Source organism: Danio rerio, chromosome 17, assembly GCF_052040795.2.
Source record: "Danio rerio strain M-AB ecotype USA chromosome 17, GRCz13ab, whole genome shotgun sequence".
NCBI lineage: Eukaryota > Metazoa > Chordata > Actinopteri > Cypriniformes > Danionidae > Danio > Danio rerio.
This window is the reverse complement of record NC_141037.1, coordinates 16,470,678-16,495,219: the sequence shown is the minus strand read 5'-3', so window position 1 is coordinate 16,495,219 and position 24,542 is coordinate 16,470,678. Positions and strand designations below refer to the sequence as shown.

At 35.8% G+C, this 24,542-nt stretch overlaps 1 protein-coding gene across 23 annotated transcripts in view; it reads left to right on the top strand.

Annotated features, from left to right (window-relative positions):
* ros1 (c-ros oncogene 1, receptor tyrosine kinase) overlaps nt 1–24,542 on the top strand; it is a 58,717-nt gene that overhangs the window by 9,792 nt on the left and 24,383 nt on the right. For 6 of the 23 annotated variants that reach the window (XR_015513180.1, XR_015513186.1, XR_015513179.1 and 3 more), the window contains exons 1-7: nt 17,245–17,521; nt 17,599–17,644; nt 17,762–17,910; nt 20,978–21,113; nt 21,204–21,408; nt 21,553–21,629; nt 23,146–23,271. Coding sequence is in view for 13 of the 23 variants with exons in the window: in XM_087290210.1 (XP_087146336.1) it covers nt 17,390–17,521; nt 17,599–17,644; nt 17,762–17,910; nt 20,978–21,113; nt 21,204–21,408; nt 21,553–21,629; nt 23,146–23,271 (871 nt within the window). In the remaining 10 variants the exon portion in view is untranslated. Of the gene's footprint in view, nt 1–2,891; nt 2,999–4,341; nt 4,479–16,780; nt 16,823–17,232; nt 17,522–17,598; nt 17,645–17,761; nt 17,911–20,977; nt 21,114–21,203; nt 21,409–21,552; nt 21,630–23,145; nt 23,272–24,542 lie in introns of those variants that run through there. The other 17 variants (XR_015513181.1, XM_087290214.1, XM_087290211.1 and 14 more) reach the window with 8 other exon arrangements.

The following is a 24,542-nucleotide window of genomic DNA, read 5'->3' as shown; positions in this document are numbered from 1 at the left end:
TTCGAACCTCGGCTCAGTTGGTGTTTCTGTGTGGAGTTTGCATGTTCTCCCTGCCTTTGCGTGGGTTTCCTCCGGGTGCTCCGGTTTCCCCCACAGTCCAAAGACATGTGGTACAAGTGTATTGGGTAGGCTAAATTGTCCTTAGTGCATGAGTGTGTTTGTGGATGTTTCCCAGAGATGGGTTGCGGCTGGAAGGGCATCCGCTTCGTAAACACTTGCTGGATAAGTTGGCGGTTCATTCTGCAGTGGTGACCCCGGATTAATAAAGGGACTAAGCTTACAAGAAAATTAATGAATGAAAGAATATTAAACCAACAAATTAATCCAACCTTCAAAAACATCAAATATTATTACTAATAAAGTACAAAACATCCCCAATTGTCCGTAATTAATTAAGAATTATAAAAATCAGTAACCTTATTTAGTTATAAATCCCATTCAATTTAATAAACTCAAAAAAAAATTTTGCTACTTATTTAGTACTTAATACTTATTTAAAATGAGCTAAAACAACACAATTCTTACATTTACATCACATTTAGCAGACGCTTTTGTCCAAAGCGGTTTATAATTAAGGAGGCATTCAGCGATTCATCAAGAAGAGGCAATACACACAATAAGTGCTAGTTTTTCAAAGTAACTTGTTTGTGCTCAGAGAATTTAGTGTTTAAGTAAGAGTGTTTTTAGAGAGAGAGCGAGACAAAGATATGTGGTCTTGGTTTTATTCACCAGGGTTTAGGTGTTTGCAGTAGAAATGGGTTTTTAGTTATTGTTTGAAGGATACCAGTAAATCTGCAGTCCGTGGGGTAACGGGAAGATGATCCCAGCAGCGAGGAACATTCTTGAGATTTTGGTATCACTTTATTTTGAGGGTCCCTTTAGCGAATTTTGTTGAATTTAAGTTACATTGCATCTACATACCAACTATTTCTATAATCAATAGATTATAAGTAGACTGTTAGGTTGGGGTTAGGGTTAGGTTTAGTGTAAGTTGACACCCACATAGCAAAATTTCTCTGGCCCAGCTCTGGCCCACACAATCAGGTTTTGCTTGGCCCACATGCCGCAGTGAATTACGGTACATGACAGGACCAAATCTGGCTTCCAGACAAGGGCCAAACATTGACCATATCTGGGCCAAGTCTCAGCCAAGTTAATAACTCATAACTGGGCCAGATATAGGTTGGTGTGTCACGATTGCTATGAAATTGATAAACCCATGGAGTGATGCGCTTTAGGCACACTATGGGCACGCTTTTTCTCAAAGTGACCTGATTGGTAGAATTTTTTTTCTTTACTCAAAAATGATTTTAGTGTATTTTAAATGTGGGTCAAGACTGGCCAAACTCACATGGCCTACTTATCAAATTTTTAAATCTGGGCCAAATACCAAGTTTTTCATCTGGCCCAAATCTTGTGTGCCGCCTTAAAGACGGTGCCACCTCTGCCAAACCCGGGCCATGTTTGGCCCACATGCTGTATGCCAGTGCCGGATGAATGCCTGCTGTGCCAGCTTTATGCCAAATCTGGGCCAGAATTCTTTGCTACTAGGGCATGTACTTGCAAAGATACTGATAGTAAGTTAAATGTGTTGAATGAGTAGTATCAGCATTAAACAGACCGTCTACTAATACTAATAAATGAGAATGAATTGACATGTAGTTGCAATGCAACTTTCAGTCAACAAAATGTGCAATTGGGACCATCAAAACAAAGTCTTATCGAGAGTTTTTTGGGGGAAAACTTTTTTATGTTCAGTCAACTTAAATTCATAAAAAATAATCAATTTAACTTTGTTGGGATTCATGTTAGGACAACATTTGAATTGTATGAAACCTTAAATTTTTTACAGTGTAGTTTATATTCAAATAAATTTATTACATCCGAAAGGTCTAGATTGCACCAAGTAGCAATCTAAATTAAACATGATTTTTTCAAAGAACAAACACTGAAATTGTATTTTCTTATAGAACATGCTCTAATATTTTTTTATTTACAACTTTCATTTTTGCAAAGTGTTGTTGTTTCAAATCTGAAACAAAGACTCTTGTTGATGCTGAGAAAAACACGAAGACCCCGCGGAGACTTCTTTGTGTTAAAAGAGCTTTACAGGCTTTAGAAAACCTAAATCAAGCGCGGGATAAACACTGGAAAAGCGCACTGCTCTTATCATACAGCCAAACGATGCATACAGGAATGCCTGCTGGTTGTGTTTTCCCTGGATTTGACTTTGCTGGCTTTGGCATTCCTCCATGTGTCCTGCTGTCCCACAGAATTGCCGGACACAAGTGTGCAATTCCACAGCATAAGCCCTGGTAGCACACGACCGCTTCACAATGAAAGTACAGTAATAAGGGAGAAGGTGACAGTGCAATGTGTCATCACAGATGGATGAATTCATCTCTGGATGAGGATTGCTTTTATCCCGTCCTATATAAAAGCCTTTTCTCAGTCACTCTACACTGTAAAAATATGTTTGTTGAGTCGGTTTTAAATTTTTTTTTACTCCTCTGCCTTATTAACATTATTATTTTTTGTTGTTGTCTTGACGAAATATCTTGTTTGATTAACTTTTCTTTAAAAAGTCCCAATAATAAAACTGCTTAAGTTAGCTTGGCTATTAGACATCTTAAGTCAAGCTGTCAATATGGGAAAATATTTTAACTTGAATTGATGTAACATTTTAAACAGAAGCACATTTGTTTGGTTTAAAATCTTTAGACAACAAAATCTTTTATCAACTCACACACATTTATATATAAAATCACACATTTCAAAAGGTGCTGCTGTTTAATGAATGACCTTTGCAAGGGCCTAAGAATTAATTGCATTTTGTCACATCAAAACCACTGTTTTTACATTTTTATAGAATTTCATATTTGTAATTTCAGGATCATTGTTTGGATGAATGCATAATGTGACCTGTTTACATATAGCTCATCTTCAAAATATATATCACAGACTGCTTTCAAGTGTTTCTCCTGCTTGGACAATACAGGTATGATTGAAAAAAATCAACCTAGGCTCATTCTGATTACATACCCATATTTATATTTCTGGAGAGCGGTAAATGCGTCCCAGGAGCTAAGTTTTTTTTTTTTTTTTTAACAGTTTTTGTGTTTGCGAATGCAGCAGTGGCTGCTGTGTATGCTTTTTCAGATGTCTCTCACGAGTCCCATATGCGTCTGCTGTTCTTGCTTAACTCCACAAGAGGCCGCTTTCGACTGACTGAATGACCAACCGACCAATCCTCCTACATTCCTTTTTCCCTAAACCCCACCGACAGTGCTTTAAAAAGCAATCTAAAAACAGAAAAACCCCTTGCCTGATTTTTACTACGGTTTCAGATTTTACTACATTCTCACCCTGTTATTTTCTTGTTTATTTAATTTTTTAAGTTTTGTTTTTGTCCTACCTGCTTTCTGGAGTCGTTCTTCGCTGGACTCAAACCCCATCGTCACAGTCAACTCCGCTCTGTGTCTTAAGTCCTCCGACATACACAGCGAGCCACTGGACAAACTGATAATAGCATAAAAGCCATCCATACTGAAGTAAGCTGTCAGTTGGTAAGCGCAAAAAGGAGCGATGTGTCATCGTTTCAATGACGAAATGCAGCCATATGTTCCTCTGGCTATCAATTCACGATCTCCATAAATCTATATAGGGCTACGTTTTCAGAATAAGCCTATGAAAAGGTCTTCTCTTCAGTCCAACTGTGATTTTTTTTTTTTTTATTGGTCATTGAATATCATTATTATAATATTTTACCTCAAACTGTGTTTCTGTGGCTGTCTGAAGTACAGTATATGAATATGTGGCACATAATTGACTTCATGTTGCTAAGTATTTAGCTATATCAGAAACAAAGCCTGCGTCCGAAACCGCATACTTCCATACAATATAGTACGCTAAAATCAGTATGCGAGCCGAGTAGTATGTCGAATTCATAGAATTCGAAAATCAGTATGCGAGAAGTACCCAGATGACTTACTAATATATATATTAAGGGGGACAGACTTGATCGTGTCATTTGCAGTGCATATGATATGGAAGTGAGAGTAAACTTTTTGGAAAGATTAATTTGAATAAACACTTATTGAACCAACCAGCACTGTTGACAACAGTGGATGGGCAAAACCATATGCTACCATGTGCATATACCCACCAATGCTAAACCTGTTCCCAAGCACAAATTGACATCAGTTTCAAGGTAAAACAATGCAGTGACAAGCAATTTTGTAAATGTGCTTGATTTAGGAAAAACTGAACACTGTAAAAGAAGGAAATACAGCTGAGGATGCACGAGAGATCCGTTGTTAGTTCATCTGTTGTTTGTTTTAGCTTTCTTGCAGAGAGAAAGATTGTGCCAGGTAAAAGTGAAGATGCAGAGGAGAAATGAGTGATCATCCAGCGCTGTCAGCAGCTCATGGTTAGGGCGGATGGATGGATAGATGAATGGCTCCGAGCTGAAATGTCAGGTCAGCAAAGGTGCAGCTTTTCCACAGGATAAGAAACGGGGCCTGTGTGTCTGACACGTAGCAATGGCATTTTGTAAAGGTGAAAAGTAGAGGCCAAATGATTAAGTTCTGTGTATTTAGTCAGGCTGTTTGAACAGGGATTCACAGCTTTGGTCTGGATTCATCTTATAAAAATTGTAATAATAAGGTGCCATATTGGAAAATAAAACAGCCCTTTAATAGCTATAACAAAGATATTATAAATATTGCCATGCGTCATAGTTCATATCTTATCATTTTATAATAACATTAGTAATAATAATGTTTCTTGTTCATTCATTCATTAATTTTTCTTCGGCTTAGACCCTTTATTCATCAGAGGTCGCCACAGTGGAATGAACTGCAAACTCATCCTTTAAATGTTTTACAACGCGGATGCCCTTTCCAGCAGCAACCCAGTACTGGGAAACACCTATGCACTCTCACATGCACACATACACTACGGCCAATTTAGCTCTTGCAAATATAGTTGCTGGCCATGTCCATTCCTTTATGACCACAGTGTACCCATTTTCTGATGGCTGCTTCCAGCAGGATTACGCACCATTTCATAAAGCTCGAATCATCTCAGACTGGTTTCTTGAACATGATAATGAGTTCACTGTACTCAAATGGCCTCAACAGTCACCAAAGCTCAATTCAATACAGCTCCTTTGGGATGTGGTGGAATGGGAGATTCGCATCATGGATGTGCAGCGGACAAATCTGCAGCATTTGTGTGATGCTATCATGTCAATATGTACCAAAATCTCAGGAATATTTCCAGTAGCTTGTTGAATCTATGCCAGGGATGGGCAAACTGGCCCTCGAGGGCCGGTGTCCCTGCAGAGTTTTGTTTCAACACTAGTCAAACACACCTGAACAAACTAATCAGTGTCTTCAAGATCACTTGAACTCTATAGGGAGGTATGTTTGAATAGGGTTAGAGCTAAACTATGCAGGACACTGGCCTTCCAGGATCACGTTTGACCACACCTGATCTATGCCATGAAGGATTAGGTCAGTTCTCAAGGCAAAAGGGGGTCCAACCCGGTACTGTACCTAATAAAGTGTACTGATTCATTTTTATGTATCTTTTTAGTTATGTTTATGGATATAACGATGAGCAAAACTCCATTTTGGAATCTGTGCAGTTTAGCCAAAACAGAGACACAGTTTTTGTTATCAGCATTGAAAGATGTTCAAATTTTTAAGGGCCTGTATATTTTGCAGCCCTATACATAATTACATGATTGGTTGGATTGTTGTTTCCTGCTGTTTAGAGTTCTTCATCCTGTTGTGGCACTAGAAATGAATTATTATATCCAGGCTGAAATTGGAATTAGATAAGGCACGATGTGTGATGAACATGCAGAAGTGAATGTCTTCCTGTACGTGAGCTGTTAGCAGAGGTTTCCCGCACACAAGCCGACAGATTAACACACCTATCAACTAAAGACAGACGCTTCCCTCAGCTCTGTAAATTAAAAAGCTCTGCGGAGGGATTTGGAGAGATGGGCTATTTTTATACACATGCACATTCACATCTGTCCTTATATGGCAACCCAGACACATAATATCAACTGGACACAAGATAGATTTCACTCACTTGTTGCTTTCTATGTAATCAGTTTAAGTGAGATGTGTGGATGATTCTGAATCTGGAGATACGTTTAGATTTTTAAAAGTTGAGGAAACAAAATGTTCACTAAAAAAAATAATTTCCAATATCTGATTAAAAACATTCAATTTAAAATGACAATACCATTTTTTTTACTTCTTAATTTAATTTACAAAATGAATGTTTAGAGTTTTATTTGTCAACCCTGTTACTGTTGGTTGTGGTGGATGTACTGCCAGCACTGGTACAGAGTTTCACAATGACAGGAATTAAAAAAAGATTAATTTAAAGGGCACCTATGATGCAAAATCAACTATTGGGAGACACTATTGACTTTTGGAAGCTGTTAGGACAAAACTGTGTATAGTTATAGTGTGTTCACTGTCATATTGGAGAGATATAAACAAGTCTGTTTTTTAAAATTTCCTTAAAATCGGATCCAAATCCTAACGTGATGAAGGTGTGTAGTTTTCTCCACCCACTGAATTGATTGACAGGATTGTATTATCATGTCTTCATAGTAACGCCTCTAAACATCCACAGAACAGGCTCAACCTGCAGTGTGTGTGGGTCCTAATGCCTAAGTATAGTGAAAAGGACTATACTGTTCAGTAAGTGCCATCTTTCGGATAAAACGTTTAAAGTCCTGACTATCTATGGTCCCAGGATGTCCTTCAAACAGCTGCTGTGTGGTCTGGCGCAATATGGCTGTCGTTGCGTCATCCAGGTGGATGCTGCACACTGGTGGTGTATGAGAAGATTTCCCCTAATGTATAAAGCGCTTTGAGTGCCCAGAGAGTTTTACACCTTTAAAACATTTATAAAACAGAGCATATTTGTAACAAAGACAGTAATATCGCTATGTAATTCATTACCGCTGGAATTAAGACCACCTCATAGTGTACTGCAAACTTTGTAACCCCATATGTGTGAGACTCATCGTTAAAGAAAGGCTTGAATAAACTCCACCACAAACACATCAAATAAACTTACTTGGTATTTTTGACTAATGAGCTGGATTCCTGCTTCATCAGTGTCTGTCTCTGTCACTGACTGCTGTTTATCTGACAATATGCAGGAGAAGCAAACACACACATGGGATTGGTGGACGGAGAGAACCAGCTCATTTGCATTTAAAGGCACAGGCTACACAAACAGCTACACTTTGCTCTGAGCACAAAATGGGCAGATTCTGCATTGTATAACGAATAATCTGATGTGTATTTTGAGCTGAAACTATAAAATAGAAGCACTAACTTTTTAGCCTGTTTTAGTCTGCTAGCAAGAGTTCATGGCACTAATGAAATTGTGTTTAAAATATATTAATTAACCTACTCTGTGATCAGTGATAAAATCTATTGTCTTTTTGATATTGCTGTTGGCTTTGCTGTACAAAATGTAAAAAAAAAAGCTTCTTAGATAAAAAAATTCTCAAAAAGAGCACACACACCTTTCAGTGCTTCGGATCTTATTAATGTGACACTTTGACATCTTCCCTGTATCTTAGATATAGTTGCAAGATAATTTTTTTCAAATAAAGTTTGGTATTTTAACAGAATTGACGCAAAATATATTGATATTTTGAAAGTTATTTTTCAGCAATTTATTGTTGTTAAAGTAGGCAAATGAATATACTGTATATGTATTGTTTTATTTCAGCTAAAATAAAAGCAGTTTAAATTTTATAAAACCATTTAAAGGGCAAAATTGTTAACCCCTTTAAGCTAAATTCTTTTTCGACTGTCTGCAGAACAAACCATTGTTATAGAATAAGTTGCCTAATTACCCTAACCTGCCTAGTTAACCTAATTAACCTAGTTAAGCCTTTAAATGTCACTTTAAGCTGTATAGAAGTGTCTTGAAAAATATATAGTCAAATTATATTTACTGTCATCATAGCAAAGATAAAATAAATCAGTTATTAGATATGAGAAATGAGTTAATAAAACTATTATGTTTAGAAATGTGTTGAAAAAAAATCTCTCTATCAAACAGAAAATGGGGAAAAAAATAAACAGGGGGGCTAATAATTCCGACTTCAACTAACAATATATATAATGTTTAAGGCTTTTATAAACAAATAATGACCCTCAAAAAAGTCAGATCAAATATATTTGTTACGCAATGGTTTAATAAAATAATTTGTAATTTATACAACAAGGAATCCTGATTTTTAAGGTATATTACAAGGTATATTACAATCTATTACAATGAGTCGCATATTTCCACATAACTATATCCAATTTTTATTAAAGGGCGGCACGGTGGCTTAGTGGTTATGTTGTGTAAAACATATGCTGGAATAGTTTGTGGTTCATTCCACTGAGGTTACTTCTGAAATAGATAATAAGCCAAACGAAAATGAATGACTTTTAAAAAAATAAAGATATAATGCACCTGCAATTACAGAATGACCCAAGGAGGCATGGGTCACAGGCTTGCTAGGGATTTTCTTAGACCGCCTGTTGTACATTGCCAATGAGGGTCTCCCAGAATAAACTTCCTTTGTTTCCACAAATCCTCAGTACTCTAAATAAAACTTGCATGGCGGTCTTTGCGTGGTTGTGGTGGGCTGATCCTGCAGATTCACCACTGAACTTTCACTGCCGTCCTGCTCTGCAAACACTCCCACACTTACGCGTTAAAGCAGGTGTGAGGGATTTTCAAACATTTGCAGAAGGCTGACAAAACTCGCTTTGAGCATGTTTAGAAAATGACCTCACGGACGCCCGATAACAACAACTTCCCTAAAAGGTCATGCTTGCCCTAGATTTTTGCATTGCATAAAAATGAGTTGCTCTCTTCAGAATTGTAGGATGTCTTCAGGTGACATACCCGATGGAGGACCCTGTATGTAATGTGTCAGCCATTAAAAAAAAAAAAAACATTGCCAGGCCTTATAAATGTAAGCAGCAGCAGTCCTGTCGAATGCTGTGGAATGATTGCTATGCTGTTGGGATTGGCCTTGGCTCTCAGTAAATCCAGATTATTAATCCATTGATGCTCAGTCTGGACAGGGCTGTCGTCAGCCTGTCTTGGACTGGTGAGAAGTGGCAGCTATACAGGGCCTTACGTGTGGCATTCTGGAGGTAAATACTGTATATAGTGGCCATGGAGCAATTTGTTCCCACATTTAGTATGTCTGTGTAGTTCAGTTCAAACGGGGGAATTAATTATAGTTAAACATGGCCTCAGTATACTAATACTAAATGGAATTAATGAATTTATTTATGAAAAATTGAGAGAGTAAATGTTTATTTATTGGCCACTCTATGTCTATTCCAGATAAATTGAAAATGTAATAAAATGCTAGTTTATTTGACATTTTGTCTAACACTATGGGTCCTATCATACACCCGGTGCAATGTGGCGCAAGGCGCGAAGCAATTATTGTTTGCTAGTTTCAGCTTGGCGCAAGAGTCGTTTTGATGTTTTCCGCCACGCTGTTAGTTAGCATGGGCAGCCTTGAATTGATCTAAAAATGCAGGAAAGACAATCCTAAATATTTTTTCTGTTTCAATCAGTATGTTTTGACTGATTGTGAAAAAATGGATTGTTTCCAGAAAATATTAAGCAGCATGTAAAGAACATTATATATATATATATATATAGAGAGAGAGAGAGAGGCCACTTTATTAGGTACACCTATCCATTTAAACGTTAACCCAAATTTCTAATCAGCCAATCACATGGCAGCAACTCAATGCATTTAGGCATGTAGACATGGTGTAGAGGATCTGCTGTTCAAACCGAGCTTCAGAATGGGGAAGAAAGGGGATTAAAGTGACTTTGAACGTGGCATGGTTCTTGGTGCCAGACGGGAAACTATCAGAAACTGCTGATCCACTAGGATTTTCACGCACAACCATATCTAGGGTTAACAGAGAGGGGTCCGAAAAAGAGAAAATATCCAGTGAGTGGCAGTTCTGTGGGCGCAAATGCCTTGTTGATTCCAGAGGTCAGAGTAGAATGGCCAGACTGGTTTCAGCTGATAGAAAGGCAACAGTAACTCAAATAACCACTCTTTATGCAAAAGAACATCTCTCAATGCACAGCACTTACAATCTTGAGGCAGAAAAAATATAGCAGCAAACTGGGCTAACAGAAAAGTTACATTCTTTGGTTTTTAATTGTATCATTTAATACAATGCTGCCAGATCTCAAAGTGATGCAAATGCTACAGGCAGGGTCTAAACGACTGTGGCTTTGTCTTTGAATGATACATTTAAGGCCAAAGAAATTCTTTTGTTGATAAACGTATGTGGTCAGTTGCTGGACAGGTTCTTTCTCCTATCTACCACATTTACATCACTTGTTTAGCTTTGTTTCCACCCTTAGCCACTGTCCCTTCCTAAAATTTATTACTGACAGAACAACTCTGCCTCAAATTAGATTTGTTTTGGACTTGATAGACTCATCTAGACTTGCTAAACTTGTGTCAGAATCATGCAGACTTTTTGAAGATACTGTTTGACTGCAGAACAACCAACACGTCTTAATTAAGATTTCAGCAACAAGCATTCTTCAAAATATCTTCTTTAGAAAGAAGAATTAAACTCATAAAGGTTTAAAACCAAATAAGGCACAGTAAATGATGAGGTAATTTATATTTTTGATTATATATTTTGTTCATATAGATTAGACAATAGATTGTCAAGTTCAGATAGCTTCGTTATCAACACCCTGTACATAGATCTTTCCTCTAATTGAGATCGAACTTCATAAAAGACCTTTACTCATATAGCATCACTGGGGCTCTGAAATACCGAGCAAATAATACATCATAACTCTACTATTCATGCTCGGCTCTTTTGATCTGACCGTGTGATATTTCGAGCCTGGCGAGGAGACAACTTGGACAAAGACAGTGGAAAAACATTTCTGCTATTTATAAGGTCTGATTAAAGGGTCACAGCCTCTCATGTGATAAATACATGAACAGGAACATCTGGTTCACTGTCACATCACAGGGTCAATCGCAGGGGGTTTTGTGGATTTAAAGAGCAGCCCCTTCGCAACAGGACCTGTGGCTTCATTAGACACATTACTGAAAGTCCTCTGGTTTTCCAGTGAGCAGACAACAGGGCCTCTTGCCTCTCGCGTGTTTTGCATGCATGCATTAACACAATAGGCAAATGTTCCAAACCACTATCTCTAGTCTCATCAAAATAAAGGCAAGTCCTGGTCCTCAGTAAATGTCAGCTTGTTTTTATATGTTACATAAGCAAATCTCAAGTGTAAACATGCAGCGTTGTGGGACAGTTACTGTAACACAGAACTTGGAAAATTCTTAAAGGGAAAGTTCACTCAAAAATAAATATAATGCTATCATGGAATTACCCTTGTGTTCCAGTGATTTGTGAAGTTTTATTTTGTGGATTACATTTACATAATAACCAATAATCCAATTTTAATACGATTAAGACAATACTCTGATTGAGAGTCTACCATGTAAACAGCTATTTTTGATTAATTTAATCTGATTAAGTTCATCAACTAAACATAAATCAGATTAAGACGTGGAGTATTTTCTGCCGATTTTAGTCGCATTATTGAAGTGCACTACAGACATGCAAACACTGCAATCAAACTATTACATTCGTGTAGGATTTTCGCCACATGCAGTATCAAATAATTCGATTAATGATGTACATGTAAACGTACTGAATACATTTACATGGACATCCCTAATCAAATTGTTTGCCTTAATTAAAATAAAACAATAATATGATTAAGGTGTTTACATGAGCTGCTTTTTGAATGTGACTTTTATGATCCTGTTTATGTTATAGCACATAATTCGATTAACGTCATTGTGTCACCGCGCTATCCACATTTTCTCTGGAGTTTCATGTAATTTCGGGTGTTTCATTTTTAATTTGTCAGCTTTAACCGCAGTTTGGCACTTTAACTTACATTCGGGAACATTTTAAGCATGCCCCTGTGACAAACGAGATTTTGGATGGGAGTATGAACATTCTGGGTAAATGTTGTTTTAATGGAATTTGATACCGCTCTCCAAATAGGGAAAAAAAACTCGCATTTCGCTACGCAGGTGTCTTTGGTCCTTCACTGACTTGGTATGTGCAGAGAATAGTGTCAAACAGGCATGTGTGTATCCTGCCACAAAACGGGGCAAAAATCCCACACGACAGTAGTTTGATTGTGGTGTTTACATGTCTGCACAGTACTTCAATAATGCTAAAATTGGCATACTCCATGTCTTGATCTGATTTCTGTTTAGTCTGATTATGACTTTAGTCGGATTAAGGTCATCAAAAATCACTGTTTACATGACTCTTAATCAGAGTATTGTCTTTATCGCATTAATCGCTTTATCGATTATGTGCTGGGTGCCACACAAATGATTTGTATTTGGACAATATGAAACAATTAACTTAACTTATTAGTTTTTACTAGTAGATTGAACATAAATCAATTAAGTTGTCCCACAAACGACTCAAGCATTGTATTGTTTCAGCCTATTTTAAATAAGTAGTTTGAACAAGCAGCAGTATAAAAAACAGTATATATTTATATATAATTAGTACGATAAGGCGCATTTATATGAACAATAAGTAAGGCATAATCAACAGTTTGCTGTGCGTTAAATTATTTGAAATGCACGAAGTGGAGACAAAAAAATCACCCAATGCACAGCGGAGGGTGGTTTGCCTCTACAAAGTGCTTTTAAAATCCTTTAACGCACAGCAATTCCTTGATTATCCAACCTATTCTATGGTCATTTGCAAAGTTATAGACAAGTTAAAATTAGTTTGGTTAGATCGGTCCCCATAGAATAAGCAGTAAATGACACAGGCACACTGTAGGCTGGTAACAGCTGCTTTTTCTGATCTTTTAATCTAATACTTTGAAAGTTTGCGATATAATGGCTCAGTGGTTAGCACTGTCACCTCACAGCAGGAAGGTTGCTGGTTCGAGTCCTAGCTGGGCCAGTTGGCATTTTTGCGTAGAGTTTGCACTTTCTCCCCATATTCATGTGGGTTTCCTCCAGGTGCTCTGGTTTCCCCCACAGTCCAAAGACATGCGCTATAAGTGAATTGAATAAATTAAATTGGCCGTAGTGTATGTGTGTGTGTGGCGATCTATGATAAATCAGAGACTAAGATGTATTTTAAAATGTACAATTTTCATAATTTACCAAATAAATCAGATCAACACCAGATCAATTTAACATGCTTTATAAATAGGATACTTATTGACTAATGAAATGATAGGTAGATATTTGTTTTCCAATGCAACTACACACTTTATTCTTGTTTAAAGTTTTAAAGTAGGATTTTATTTTTATAAAATTAGTTTAAATAATTATCATATTATATTAAAATAAATATTTTAGAACATCAAATGTAATTAAATTAGTTGTCTAATAATAAAACAATAAAATAATGATTAAGCAAAGGAATTGATCAATCATTCAACATGCGAGGTATTCGAGTCTTTTCTTTATTTCAATGTTGTTGTCAATAGAATAAAATGATTAAAAACACATTAAAGACTATACACTATATGAAATAAAACATTCATTCACAGGCGCTGTAAGTTCTGTTTGAAAAGAATGAACCCATATCATATTTCAGAAATCTCATTTGCAGTCAAATAAGTTTTTTTTATTTTTATTTTTTTTTGCAAGAGAAAATATTTAAACATATCGGGACTGGTGAGAGAACATTCTTCTATAATGCTTTCGTTTTAATTGCCAGCAGCATTTGTTTTTAACACAGCTCTGCCAGTGACAGTGGTTGAGATCAAAATGAAAAGCAAATGAAAGACATCTTGAAGGGGGTGGGACATGACAGATACTAAAGAGCATTTGATTAGTCAGAGTTTTGACGAGAAACTGAAGTATGAGGTGACATGAAAAAAAGCATTAATCCAATTAAAACTTTGTATGTTGATATCGGTTTTAGATTTTCTAAACACAAATTTTGGAGAACACTAGATATCATTAAATTAACAGACTGATTATAATATCTGAAAAACTTTATTTTAATTTCACCCTACCTTTAAATCTGTCCATGTCTGCACTTATGAATGAGCTCAATAGGCGATGACAGAGTTTAGCGACTGTTTGAACACTTGCGCTCACACTACAGAGAAAGAAGGCTCCGGCAACTCTCATTCATAGCAGTTACCTCTAATTTTTAGGGAAGTGTTATAATTTCAAACTGTGATCAAAACTGACTGGATTACCTGTGAGCTTCAGCTAATTTAATGCACACCCTTCAGCCGATCACAATCAAGGATTTCAACAAACCATAGAATAACTGAATATAATTGCATAGGATTGTATGAAAATGTTTTAAAACTTTCACTTTAAAGTCTATTTTTCAAAGAAACAAAATACTGTTGTCATATACTTGAACGGAAAAGGTTAATTTATTAAGTTTTGTTAAATTTTGTTGATTAATCCTTATTTTCCAACTCTTATATGTAATCATCATCATTATATATGATTATCATGCGTGGATCATTTTGGTGTGAACTATCCCTTTAAATAATGATAAAACAGTTACCTCATATTAATCTAACTTAATAAAGCACAGAGACTGTTTTTTTTTTTTTTTACCTTCATCATAGATAATAATAAGGAACATATGTTTTGTCTGCTCGGACACAGGAAAAAGCATTTAAATGTGCGGTGTAAACACAACCGGGTATCACAAGAGATGCGCTGATAAACTTATCTACAAAGGTTAGCTTTAGTGGACCACTTGTACAGGTTTATTTGACAAATTAAAGTAAAGATAAAGAGATAAATACATCATATTATTCATTTTTAGAATTATTATAAAAAGGCACATGATAATATATCCCTCACTGGCTATAGGAAATAAAACAAAGGTGAAGCATTGCCATCCAGAGGGTAAAACTGGTAAAACATGTATAAGATGTGTCTTGTTTGCTTGAGTAGCCAGTCTACATTAAATGTTTTTAAGTGAAATAGTTTTAAATAAAACAAATTTATAAAAGTCTATTTTACAATACAACATTATATAAATATTACAGTATTTTTAATTAATACATTTCAAGTGACAATATAATAGAAAATCAATTGTTTTAAAGGGATAGTTCACCCAAAAATGAACATTTAAAAAGTACAACTTTAAAAAAAATTTCTACCTATGTCTTGTTACTTGCTGTGTCGTTAATATTTTCGAGATTAATTTCGAGATTAACTGCAACTTGCTAAATTAAAATATTTTTATGTCTTTTTATCCCTAAATTTACTCACTCTCAATTCATCCTAGGTGCATATGCCTTTAAGAGAAACACAGCTGGATAAAATGTTGAAAAATATCATGGCAGTGTAATATTTAGGCATGCAGCGAATAGTGTTTAAGATTTTGAAGCTGCAAAACTGCATCCATCCGTCAAAAAAAATCTATACAACTGCAATGGGTAAATGAATATATTCAGAAGGCATTCATTAGCCAACTGGACTCATATGGATTACTTTTATGATGTATGGTGATTCAGAAAACTTGAGTAGTTACTACCATACACAGTTGGGAAGAGTCAGGAAATTATATAATCAGTGGTGAAAAGAGTATTGAAAGATCATACTCAAGTAAAAGTACCATTACTTTCCCAAAAATAGAGTTAAAACGTCTGTTATAAATATTACTCAAACTATGAGTAAAAAGTAGACATTTTAAAAATGTACTCAAGAGTAGTGAGTATTACGCTGGGAAAGGTTGATGTGTTTACATGTGAGGGTGTGTGTGTATTACTAACATTCTGTAGTGCATTTAGTAGTTGTTTAAGGCCATTTCAATCATCATACAGTCGACATCTGCCATCTTCTCATTAGTGAAATGCAATCTAAAAAGTTTCTGGGTCTTTGCATGTAAACAGGGGTGCCCAAACTCGATCCTGAAGAGCTCCATCCACAATTAGACAAATCGAATCCAACTAATCAAGCTTTTACCAGGTTTTCTTCAAAACTATTGGCAAGTGTATTGAAGCAAGTTGTAAATAGTGTAAATGTGCGATTTGATTAGACTTGCAGGGCTGATTTTTCAAATCCCCATAGACTATAAATAATAAAGTAGTGACTGCAGGTTGAAGGAAAGTAGTGGAGTTAAAGTACCAATAGTGCACTAAAAATGTACTCAAGGGAAAGTAAAAGTACACTGTAAAAGAAACCTTATGATTTAAAAAAGTCACATTTAGGTTTCACTGGATGTTTAGCATTGGCTGAAAAACACTAGCTATGCATATACTCCATTGGATTTGCCCCAATACAATTGTTTGCACTGATTTGATCACTGCCTGTCTGAAATACCTCTGAGAACGCTTCACGCTTCCTGTGCATAACGTCATAGAATAATATAGATTAATAATGAGAAACCGATGCGTCATGTTTGCACTCGCAGTTCTGTGCTACGTCGCCGATTTTGATCCCGCCCCAAAAATCATTTTAAACCCGGAGCCTGAATTTAGCTGACAAAAGCTCAAATTTATCCAGTTTTCCCCACAATTAAAGCTAACAGGTGCTAACATTGTCCTAACTGATGCTCAACACACACAGATCTGTTAAAATCTCAAAAAAAAAAAAAAGTACTCAAGGGTTTTGTGAACCTTTAATAGTCCATAGTACTGAACACATTGATTATTTGCATCTGCTGTGTTTGATTAGGGTTGGAACAAAACTGCAAAGCTGCGGCCCTCCAGGAATCAAGTATGAGACCTATGGCATATAGTCTGTTTTGAGGATTTTTTTTTCACATATGGTGTGAGCTAACTATGTAAATAAATTAACTACGTGCATAATTATACAAAATTAAGTTAGGTTAACTTAACAGTTCCAAGTTACAGAGGCTGTTTCTTTACTAACAATGCACTGAATGTATTTTGTTATAGATTAAGTTCACACTTTTTGCCATTGAAACTGATAGCAATTACACTTTGAATCATTAAACAAACACTTCCTTAAATCCACCTGCAAAACCTGTGAAGATAAGACCTTGCTTTACAACCAGGCGGTCATAGTTCAGTCTGTGTGGTTATCCACCAGTGATATATAACACATACTTTGACAGTATTCTTACGAAACGCCCGTTTCCGTCTGTTTTCTGGTAAGACACACCTGTGCCACACCGACCAGGTGCCCAGCCATGGTTAAAATGTGTTTCGGATCAATATTTCAGTCTAATTCTAACAAATATCATGTGAATGATTACACCATAGATTAGAAAGATCTATTCACGCTGGGTGTGTTTTGATATCAGACATCGGTGCATGTGAAATGGAAAAGATTAGTTGGGATAGGAAGGAAATTACGGCTTTGCAGTTTCTTTTAGCTCTGCTACTTCAACTCATTTTTCTCAGAGCTTCATCATGTGATAAATGTGCTATTGATGCTTCAGTTCACCCCATGGTAAGACTCTTCAGATTAGTTAATAAGCAGTATTGATTTCTTTACTTGCACTAATGCCTGTATTATTGTAATTCTAGACCCCCAGAAGTGGCTTCAAACAGTGCTCGAATGCCATTTGCCAAAGTGAGTAGGACTCCTGCCAGGATTTGTAATCAAATTTACGATTTATTCACGTCTTTCTCTTTGGTGTCTGTTTACGGATTGCTTTACAAACATTTACATTCTTCTTGCTGTCTGTAGATGTTGCTTGTGAGCTCGCAGCGCCGTATGCATCCTGGATTGGATCTCATAGCATCAGTTTGACCTGGGAGTCCCTGAATCAGTCTGATGTGGTGTTTGTTCCCCAGTGGACCAGTCCCAGTTTGTCCGGGATTTGGGCACAAGCTGAGGTAGTGTTTATATTTGCCATTTTGTTAGTTTAACTCTGTCTTTTATGCCTATTGTACATCCTAAATGTTAAATTGTAGTGAAATAGTCAATAGTCAAAACATTTGGTTGAACGTCTAGGTTATTTTATTTGTAAAAAAAAATTTAAAAAAGGAATTTTTTTTTATTTTCACATGAATAAAATAAAAGCTATTTTGACATGATATTTCTTGCAAATTGACTATTTAAAGTACTAATTAACAATGATTTTAAAACCATGACAAACTTTAGTGTTGTGCTGAAATAAGCTTGTCTGAAAGTTTGCAGCAGCCGTAAAATATTAAATAGGTTTATTTAAAAAAAAATAAAATTCAAGGTTTTAGTTAAGATTATAAAACACTTTTAAAAATGCTTGTATTATAGATCTACGTGATTATATAGCCTGCTGCGCATCGATCTCAATATGCATCCATTAGAAATAATGAACTTGTGCGCCCAAAAGACGCAGTATGTGAACGACTCTTAGTTAATAGCCTCAGCCATAGGTAATCCAGTGTGCGTAGGTATTACAAGCTCAACTTCAAACTAGTGCTCAATTGGCGTAACTTTGTTTAGTTGCAGCTGTTTTGTTCCATGCAGAAACACAGTGTTGAGAAGCCTTATTAACTGTGACAAATTAAAGCGTTTTTAGTAGTGAAATCGATTAATCGTTGCATCCCTAGATTCTATACAGGATGCCCTTGGCAGTTGTTAAAGTATTGCTAGGTGGTTCTTAGTGTGTCCAGATTTTTTTACAATTAAAAGAACATTAAAAACGCTTCTATTAGGGATGCAATGATTATAGATGCATTTTACATTTTAAATGGATGTGATCCACCTCCATTATGTGAGTTTGTGACACAGAAGAATAATAGTGGCAGAGCAACATGATCTATTACTAAAGTGTGCTGTGCAGTTTAGGCGTACAACTTTTTCTCGGTCAGTCTTCTCAGTTAGAGCCAGTCATTTCTGGAATACACTTTCTGTTGAGTTAAGGGTTATTACCATCTATTTAACGTTTAAATGCAAGTTAAAGAAATGGCTAAAAGCAAATCAAGTTTGTAATTGTGTAATTCTTTTCTCTAGATTTTTATGAAATTCTTATTATATGTTTTGTCTTTTTGGTGTATGTAACTCTACTGTTCCTGTATGTATAATAATGAGTTTACATACAATTTTTTAAATCTGGCAGATGGCAACGGATGAAAATTAGTCGTTGTGACTTTTTTACAGTTTTACTGTTAATTAATGAGCATTCTCATCTCATCTCATTTCGTTTTCATCCGCTTTTCTCGAGCCGTGTAGCAGGGGCAGCTGTCTTATAGGAGAGAGCCCCAGAATTTCCTCTCCCCAGACACTTCCTCCAGCTCCTCCAGGGGGATCCCAGGCCATCCTAGAGACATGGTCCCTCCAGCTTGTCCTGGGTCTTCCTCAAGGCCTCCTCTCGGTGAGACATGCATGGAACACCTTCAGGAGGCATCCGAAACAGATGCCCAAACCACCTCAGTTGACTTCTCTCGATGTGGAGGAGCAGCAGCTCTACTCTGAGCTTCTCTCGGATGACAGAGCTCCTCACCCTATCTATAAGGGTACAATTTGCCACCCTGTAAAGGAAACTCATTTTAGCCGCTTATATCCGAGATCTTGTCCTTTCGGGCATGACTTGAAGCTCATGACCATAGGTGAGAGTAGGACTGTAAATTGACCAGTAAATCAAGAGCTTTGCCTTTCGGATCAGCTCATTCTTTACCACAACAGACTGCTACATTGACCACATTACTGCTGCCGCGGCACCAATCCGCCTTTCAATCTCATGCTCAATCCTTCCCTCACTCGTGAACAAAACCCCAAGATACTTGAACTCCTCCACCTGGGGTAAGGACTTTCCTCTAACCTGGAGATGGCAAACCACCTTTTTCCGTTGGAGCACCATGGCCTCTGACTTGTATCCCAGATACCTCTGTACCATTGTCCCTGTTAAATGAAAAACAATAATTATAAGGTGTTATTAATTGTTGTTATGCAGTTTCTAGGGTGTTCTGGTGGGTTGTTAGAGTGTCCATGATGGTTGCCCGGGTCAATACTAGTGTTTTCTGGGGAGTTGCAACATGGTTGGTGTTATGGTTGATGCTATGCAGTTGCTAGGGTATTCTGAGTGGTTAATAGTATGTTATTATGAATTGCTATGGTGTTTCTGTGTGGACTCTATGGAAATCTAGTGTGGTTATTAGAGTTTTGCTATGCTTTAAATCATATAATGGATAAATATATTACTATGAAGAGGAAGTAAAATTGTACTGTGCAATTTGTAGATCTTACTAAGTTTGCATTGATTTTTAAAAATACAGTGATAAAAACTGAAATGCTACATTTACTGGCGACATTTTTAAGGGTTTTAAAAATTCCTAAAATGTTTTAAATTTCAAAAATAAAATTTAAGGCCTTAAAAAGGCTTAAATTCACTGAAATATCGAATTGTAGGTCTTAAATCATTTCAAATGGGTATTAATTTTCCAATGTCCATGTAAAGCTCCCCAACCAGGCCAACACCTACTGTATATACAATATAGTCACCAGCAACACAACTCAATAAAACTTTTAACAAAACTCTATTTAAAACTCAATACGGGTCCTCACATTAACATTTGTAAGCTCTCCATGTGTTTGTAGATCCTATGTGGTGAGGACACTGACCTGGAAAAACTGTTGTACATTTAGTTTATTAAAGTTGTTAAAGCTTATTAAAGAAAAGTATACATGGTTTGCTTGTTTCGACAAAATTTTTAAGTATTGTTTAATTGATTTCTAAATTTTTTTATGGGGCCAGTAAAAACCCTTACGGTTTAGCCCTGTAAAAGTCGGGAATTTCATTATTAATGGTCTTAAAAAGGTATTTGAGAACTCTTACAATTTACTTGGTGAGACCCACAGAAACCCTGTATTACAATTTTACTAAAAAGATTCTACTGTAAAACATCACCTACATTACAGTGTAGGCAAACACTTGTACATTTCTTTACAGTTTGTATAAAGATGTCCTTTCTTCCATAGAATGTCACTGAATCTTCATACACAGTTGAACAGTTGGAACCTTACACCTACTATACGTTCAGGGTCTGGGCTGTGATAGCAGAAACACAAGCTTGTTCTCCAGCAAGCCCTTGGTACCAAACCAAACCTTTTGGATGTAAGAAATCAACAGTAGATAAGCAACAGTCTTTTTACATTATTTACAGTATCAGTATTTTAAAGCCGATTAATGTGTTTCTCTTGAAAGTGCCTTCTAGTCCATCCATCGAGAATGTTGAGAGCATCTCTGGAGAAAGTGTGGAGGTTCGCTGGACTCCACCTGAGAAACCACGAGGACCAATCTTGGGATTTAACCTCAACCTCACATCCAATAAACACAAGATCAGTGCAGCAACCGGAGGAAATGTTTTCTCCAACACATTCTACCCAACATTCCATAACACTACATACAGGTAATGCAGACCCATTTACTGGTTTCTGCACTTTTACTTGAAACCCATAGAACTATACTGTGGCAGTTTAATGTTACTGATTGTGTATGTAAAAAGAACATAATAAAGTTCTAAAATAGTGATTTCATTATGTGTCTTATACAGGATCTCCATAGCTGCTGTAAATGAAGAGGGCCAGGGTTCAGTTGCTGAAGCTAGCATAACAACACCAGCACAAGTTGGTTAGTTAAGTGACATTTAATATTATGGTCTGACGTAATATGTTTGTTATTTATTATTATCACTTAAAATGAAAATATAATATAATGATAAAATGTAGGATAAAAAGGTACATTTTATTGCAAATATGGTGTACAGCCACAGCAGAATGAACCACCAACTATTCCGGCATATGTTTTAATTATCAAATGCTCTTCTAGACACAACCAAGTACTGGGTTGCAACTGCAAGGGCATCCGCTGTGTAAAACATATTCTGGAATAGTTGGTGGTTTAATCCACTGTGGTGACCCCTGATGAATAAAGGGACTAAGCCGAAGAAGAATGAATGCTTTATAGCTTTGTAAATATAGACTAAACATTATATTCAAAGTTTGGGGGACATTAAAATGCTTTATTAAATACTTTTTCTCATTAAATTGAAAAAAAGATAAAGGTACTGTACAGTGATTTATTATGTTAGTTTACCTTTTTTGATGCATATTAGTCAGAGAGTTACAGAATCAAATATAAAGAATCTGTGAGACATCAATTGTTCATCAAATGTAAATGATGTTCATCAGTGTAAAATGAGTTCATTTTCTTCCTATATGAATCAAACAGGACACATCATTTCTTGCATCAAATACAAAACACAAATAAAAGATATATATAATATTAATAAGATGAATAAACTAGCACTATAAATAAAACTAACACATATTGGGCTGTACTAGCAATACGAAAAAATTTATAAATACAAATATGCAAAAGATATAAATAAATAAAATACAATTATAAATATAAATACAATTTGAAAAACATGAATTTAAACATACATATTTTCTCGGTGCTCTTCATTTGTAACGAAACCAGGGGCAAGAAAAATAGGACAGTTATAGAATTTTTTTTCTTTTTTCCTCTGCCATTTTGTCAAATCTTTTATTATTTATTTATTTTATTAAACGTGACAGCAAGGGTTGCCAAATACTGTACATTTTTCATTATTACCACAAACTGTATATCTAATCTTTTCTATTTGAATAGACTGCATCAGATTTTTTTATTTTTTGTTTCAAATAAGATTTTTGACATTTCTATTCATTATAGAATCATAAAAAAACTATTTGCAAAAAAATATATGTTCATTTTCTACACTGATGATAGTTATAAAAGTATTTCTTGATCATCATACCAACATGATGGAATGATTTCTGAAGGCACTGAAACACTGAAACAACAGTTTTCAATCACAGGAATAAACCAAAGCAATACTAGTTTAACTGTACAATAAAAAAATTATACCAACCTTAATTTTTTTTAATTATAAATGACAAAAACATATTTGTTGCCATTGAAACTAGCTTAAAATCTGAGGATGTTGATCCATAAACCTGTCCTATACCTGACGAAATCAATCTAAGCTTCATGCAACTGCTGTACTTTACCATTGTGCGTTAACGCTTCTCAATGCACAGTGATTGCATTGACTTACAATAAACAACAATCATATCATCACTTCATTTGTGCTGGCTTCCAGGGCAGGACGGAGGCCGCTGGGTCTTTGCATCCAGATGGAGCTCTTTAAGGATGAGAGAAGAGGATGCCGATTTCTTCACAACAGCACAGTGTCTCTCAGACAGTCGAATCGAGGGCAACATCACAGGTCCATTCTTCCTCTAATCAATAACATCTCCACCACACAAGAGTGCTCGTAGGAAAGACAAATCACGAATGAGAGCACTTCAATACCTCAGGTGTTTCTCTTACACGGAGAGGCAGAATCTCTTAAATGGAGAGCAAATTTGTCTCCTGAGAAAAAGCAGCAGTAAAGTCAAATTTATTCTCTAATTATCTCGACACCAAGTTATACAACACGTTATTTATCTTTTTAGCTCGATGCTTTGTCACTAAAGTTGATTTAAATTTAAATTAGAAAAAAGGCCACCTTTTATCATGAAGAGTTTACTGTTGCCTAGAGTTGCACTGACAGGATGTTTTTTTTGGCTGATACTGATAAAGATTTTAACAAAATTAAAACTTTCTGTAGACTTTAATACGTATATTGGTCAATTGGATACAGTATTATACAGTGTTATCTAGATTTTCAAGAGGGGTCTGGATGCAGACCTGGTGCAGTTGCAGTCTGAGCTGCATGCAATGATTTTTAATGTGCACACCTAACCATACCCCTCACAGTGGCATCACTAGCTCCATTGAGTTCATTGTGTCTGACATTGCAAGTCCGAGACTTGCAGTTTCAGCTTGCACAATTTTCTGCATTAAGTGAATTGTACTGAACAAGGACTGGGTCCAAAAGCAAACAAAAAGTGCTCAGGGGTAGCTTAAATAATGTGTTTGTGCTCTTTGGCTAAGGGATTCATCAGAATAAACAGTAAAAATCAGTCCAAGGCACTCAACAAATGTGGAAAAAATATTAAAAAGCCTTTATTCACATGGCTAATCCTTAAAAGCTGCACCTAGTAATCATGCGCGTCTGGGGTTTCTTTTGAATGGTAGTCTCATGACTCATTAGATTATTGAAACAGTACTAATATATTATATATTTAACACAAGGTCTTCATTAAAAAATTAAAATCATCAAAAATTAAATAATTAAAACAATTTTATATATATATATATATATAGATGATGTGTGTTATACAACTTATCTTTCAAATAATACAACATAGATATATAGAATGAAACCACAAAAATGTATATATAGATAATTAAACAAGTATAGTGTACAAATAACTGCACACAAACATGCATGTACATTTACAGTTGAAGTCAGAATTATTAGCCCCCCTGAATTATTATCCCTCCTGTTTATTTTTTCCCCAATTTCTGTTTAACAGAGAGATGTTTTCAACACATTTCTAAACATAATAGTTTTAATAACTCATTTATAATAACTGATTTATTTTATCTTTG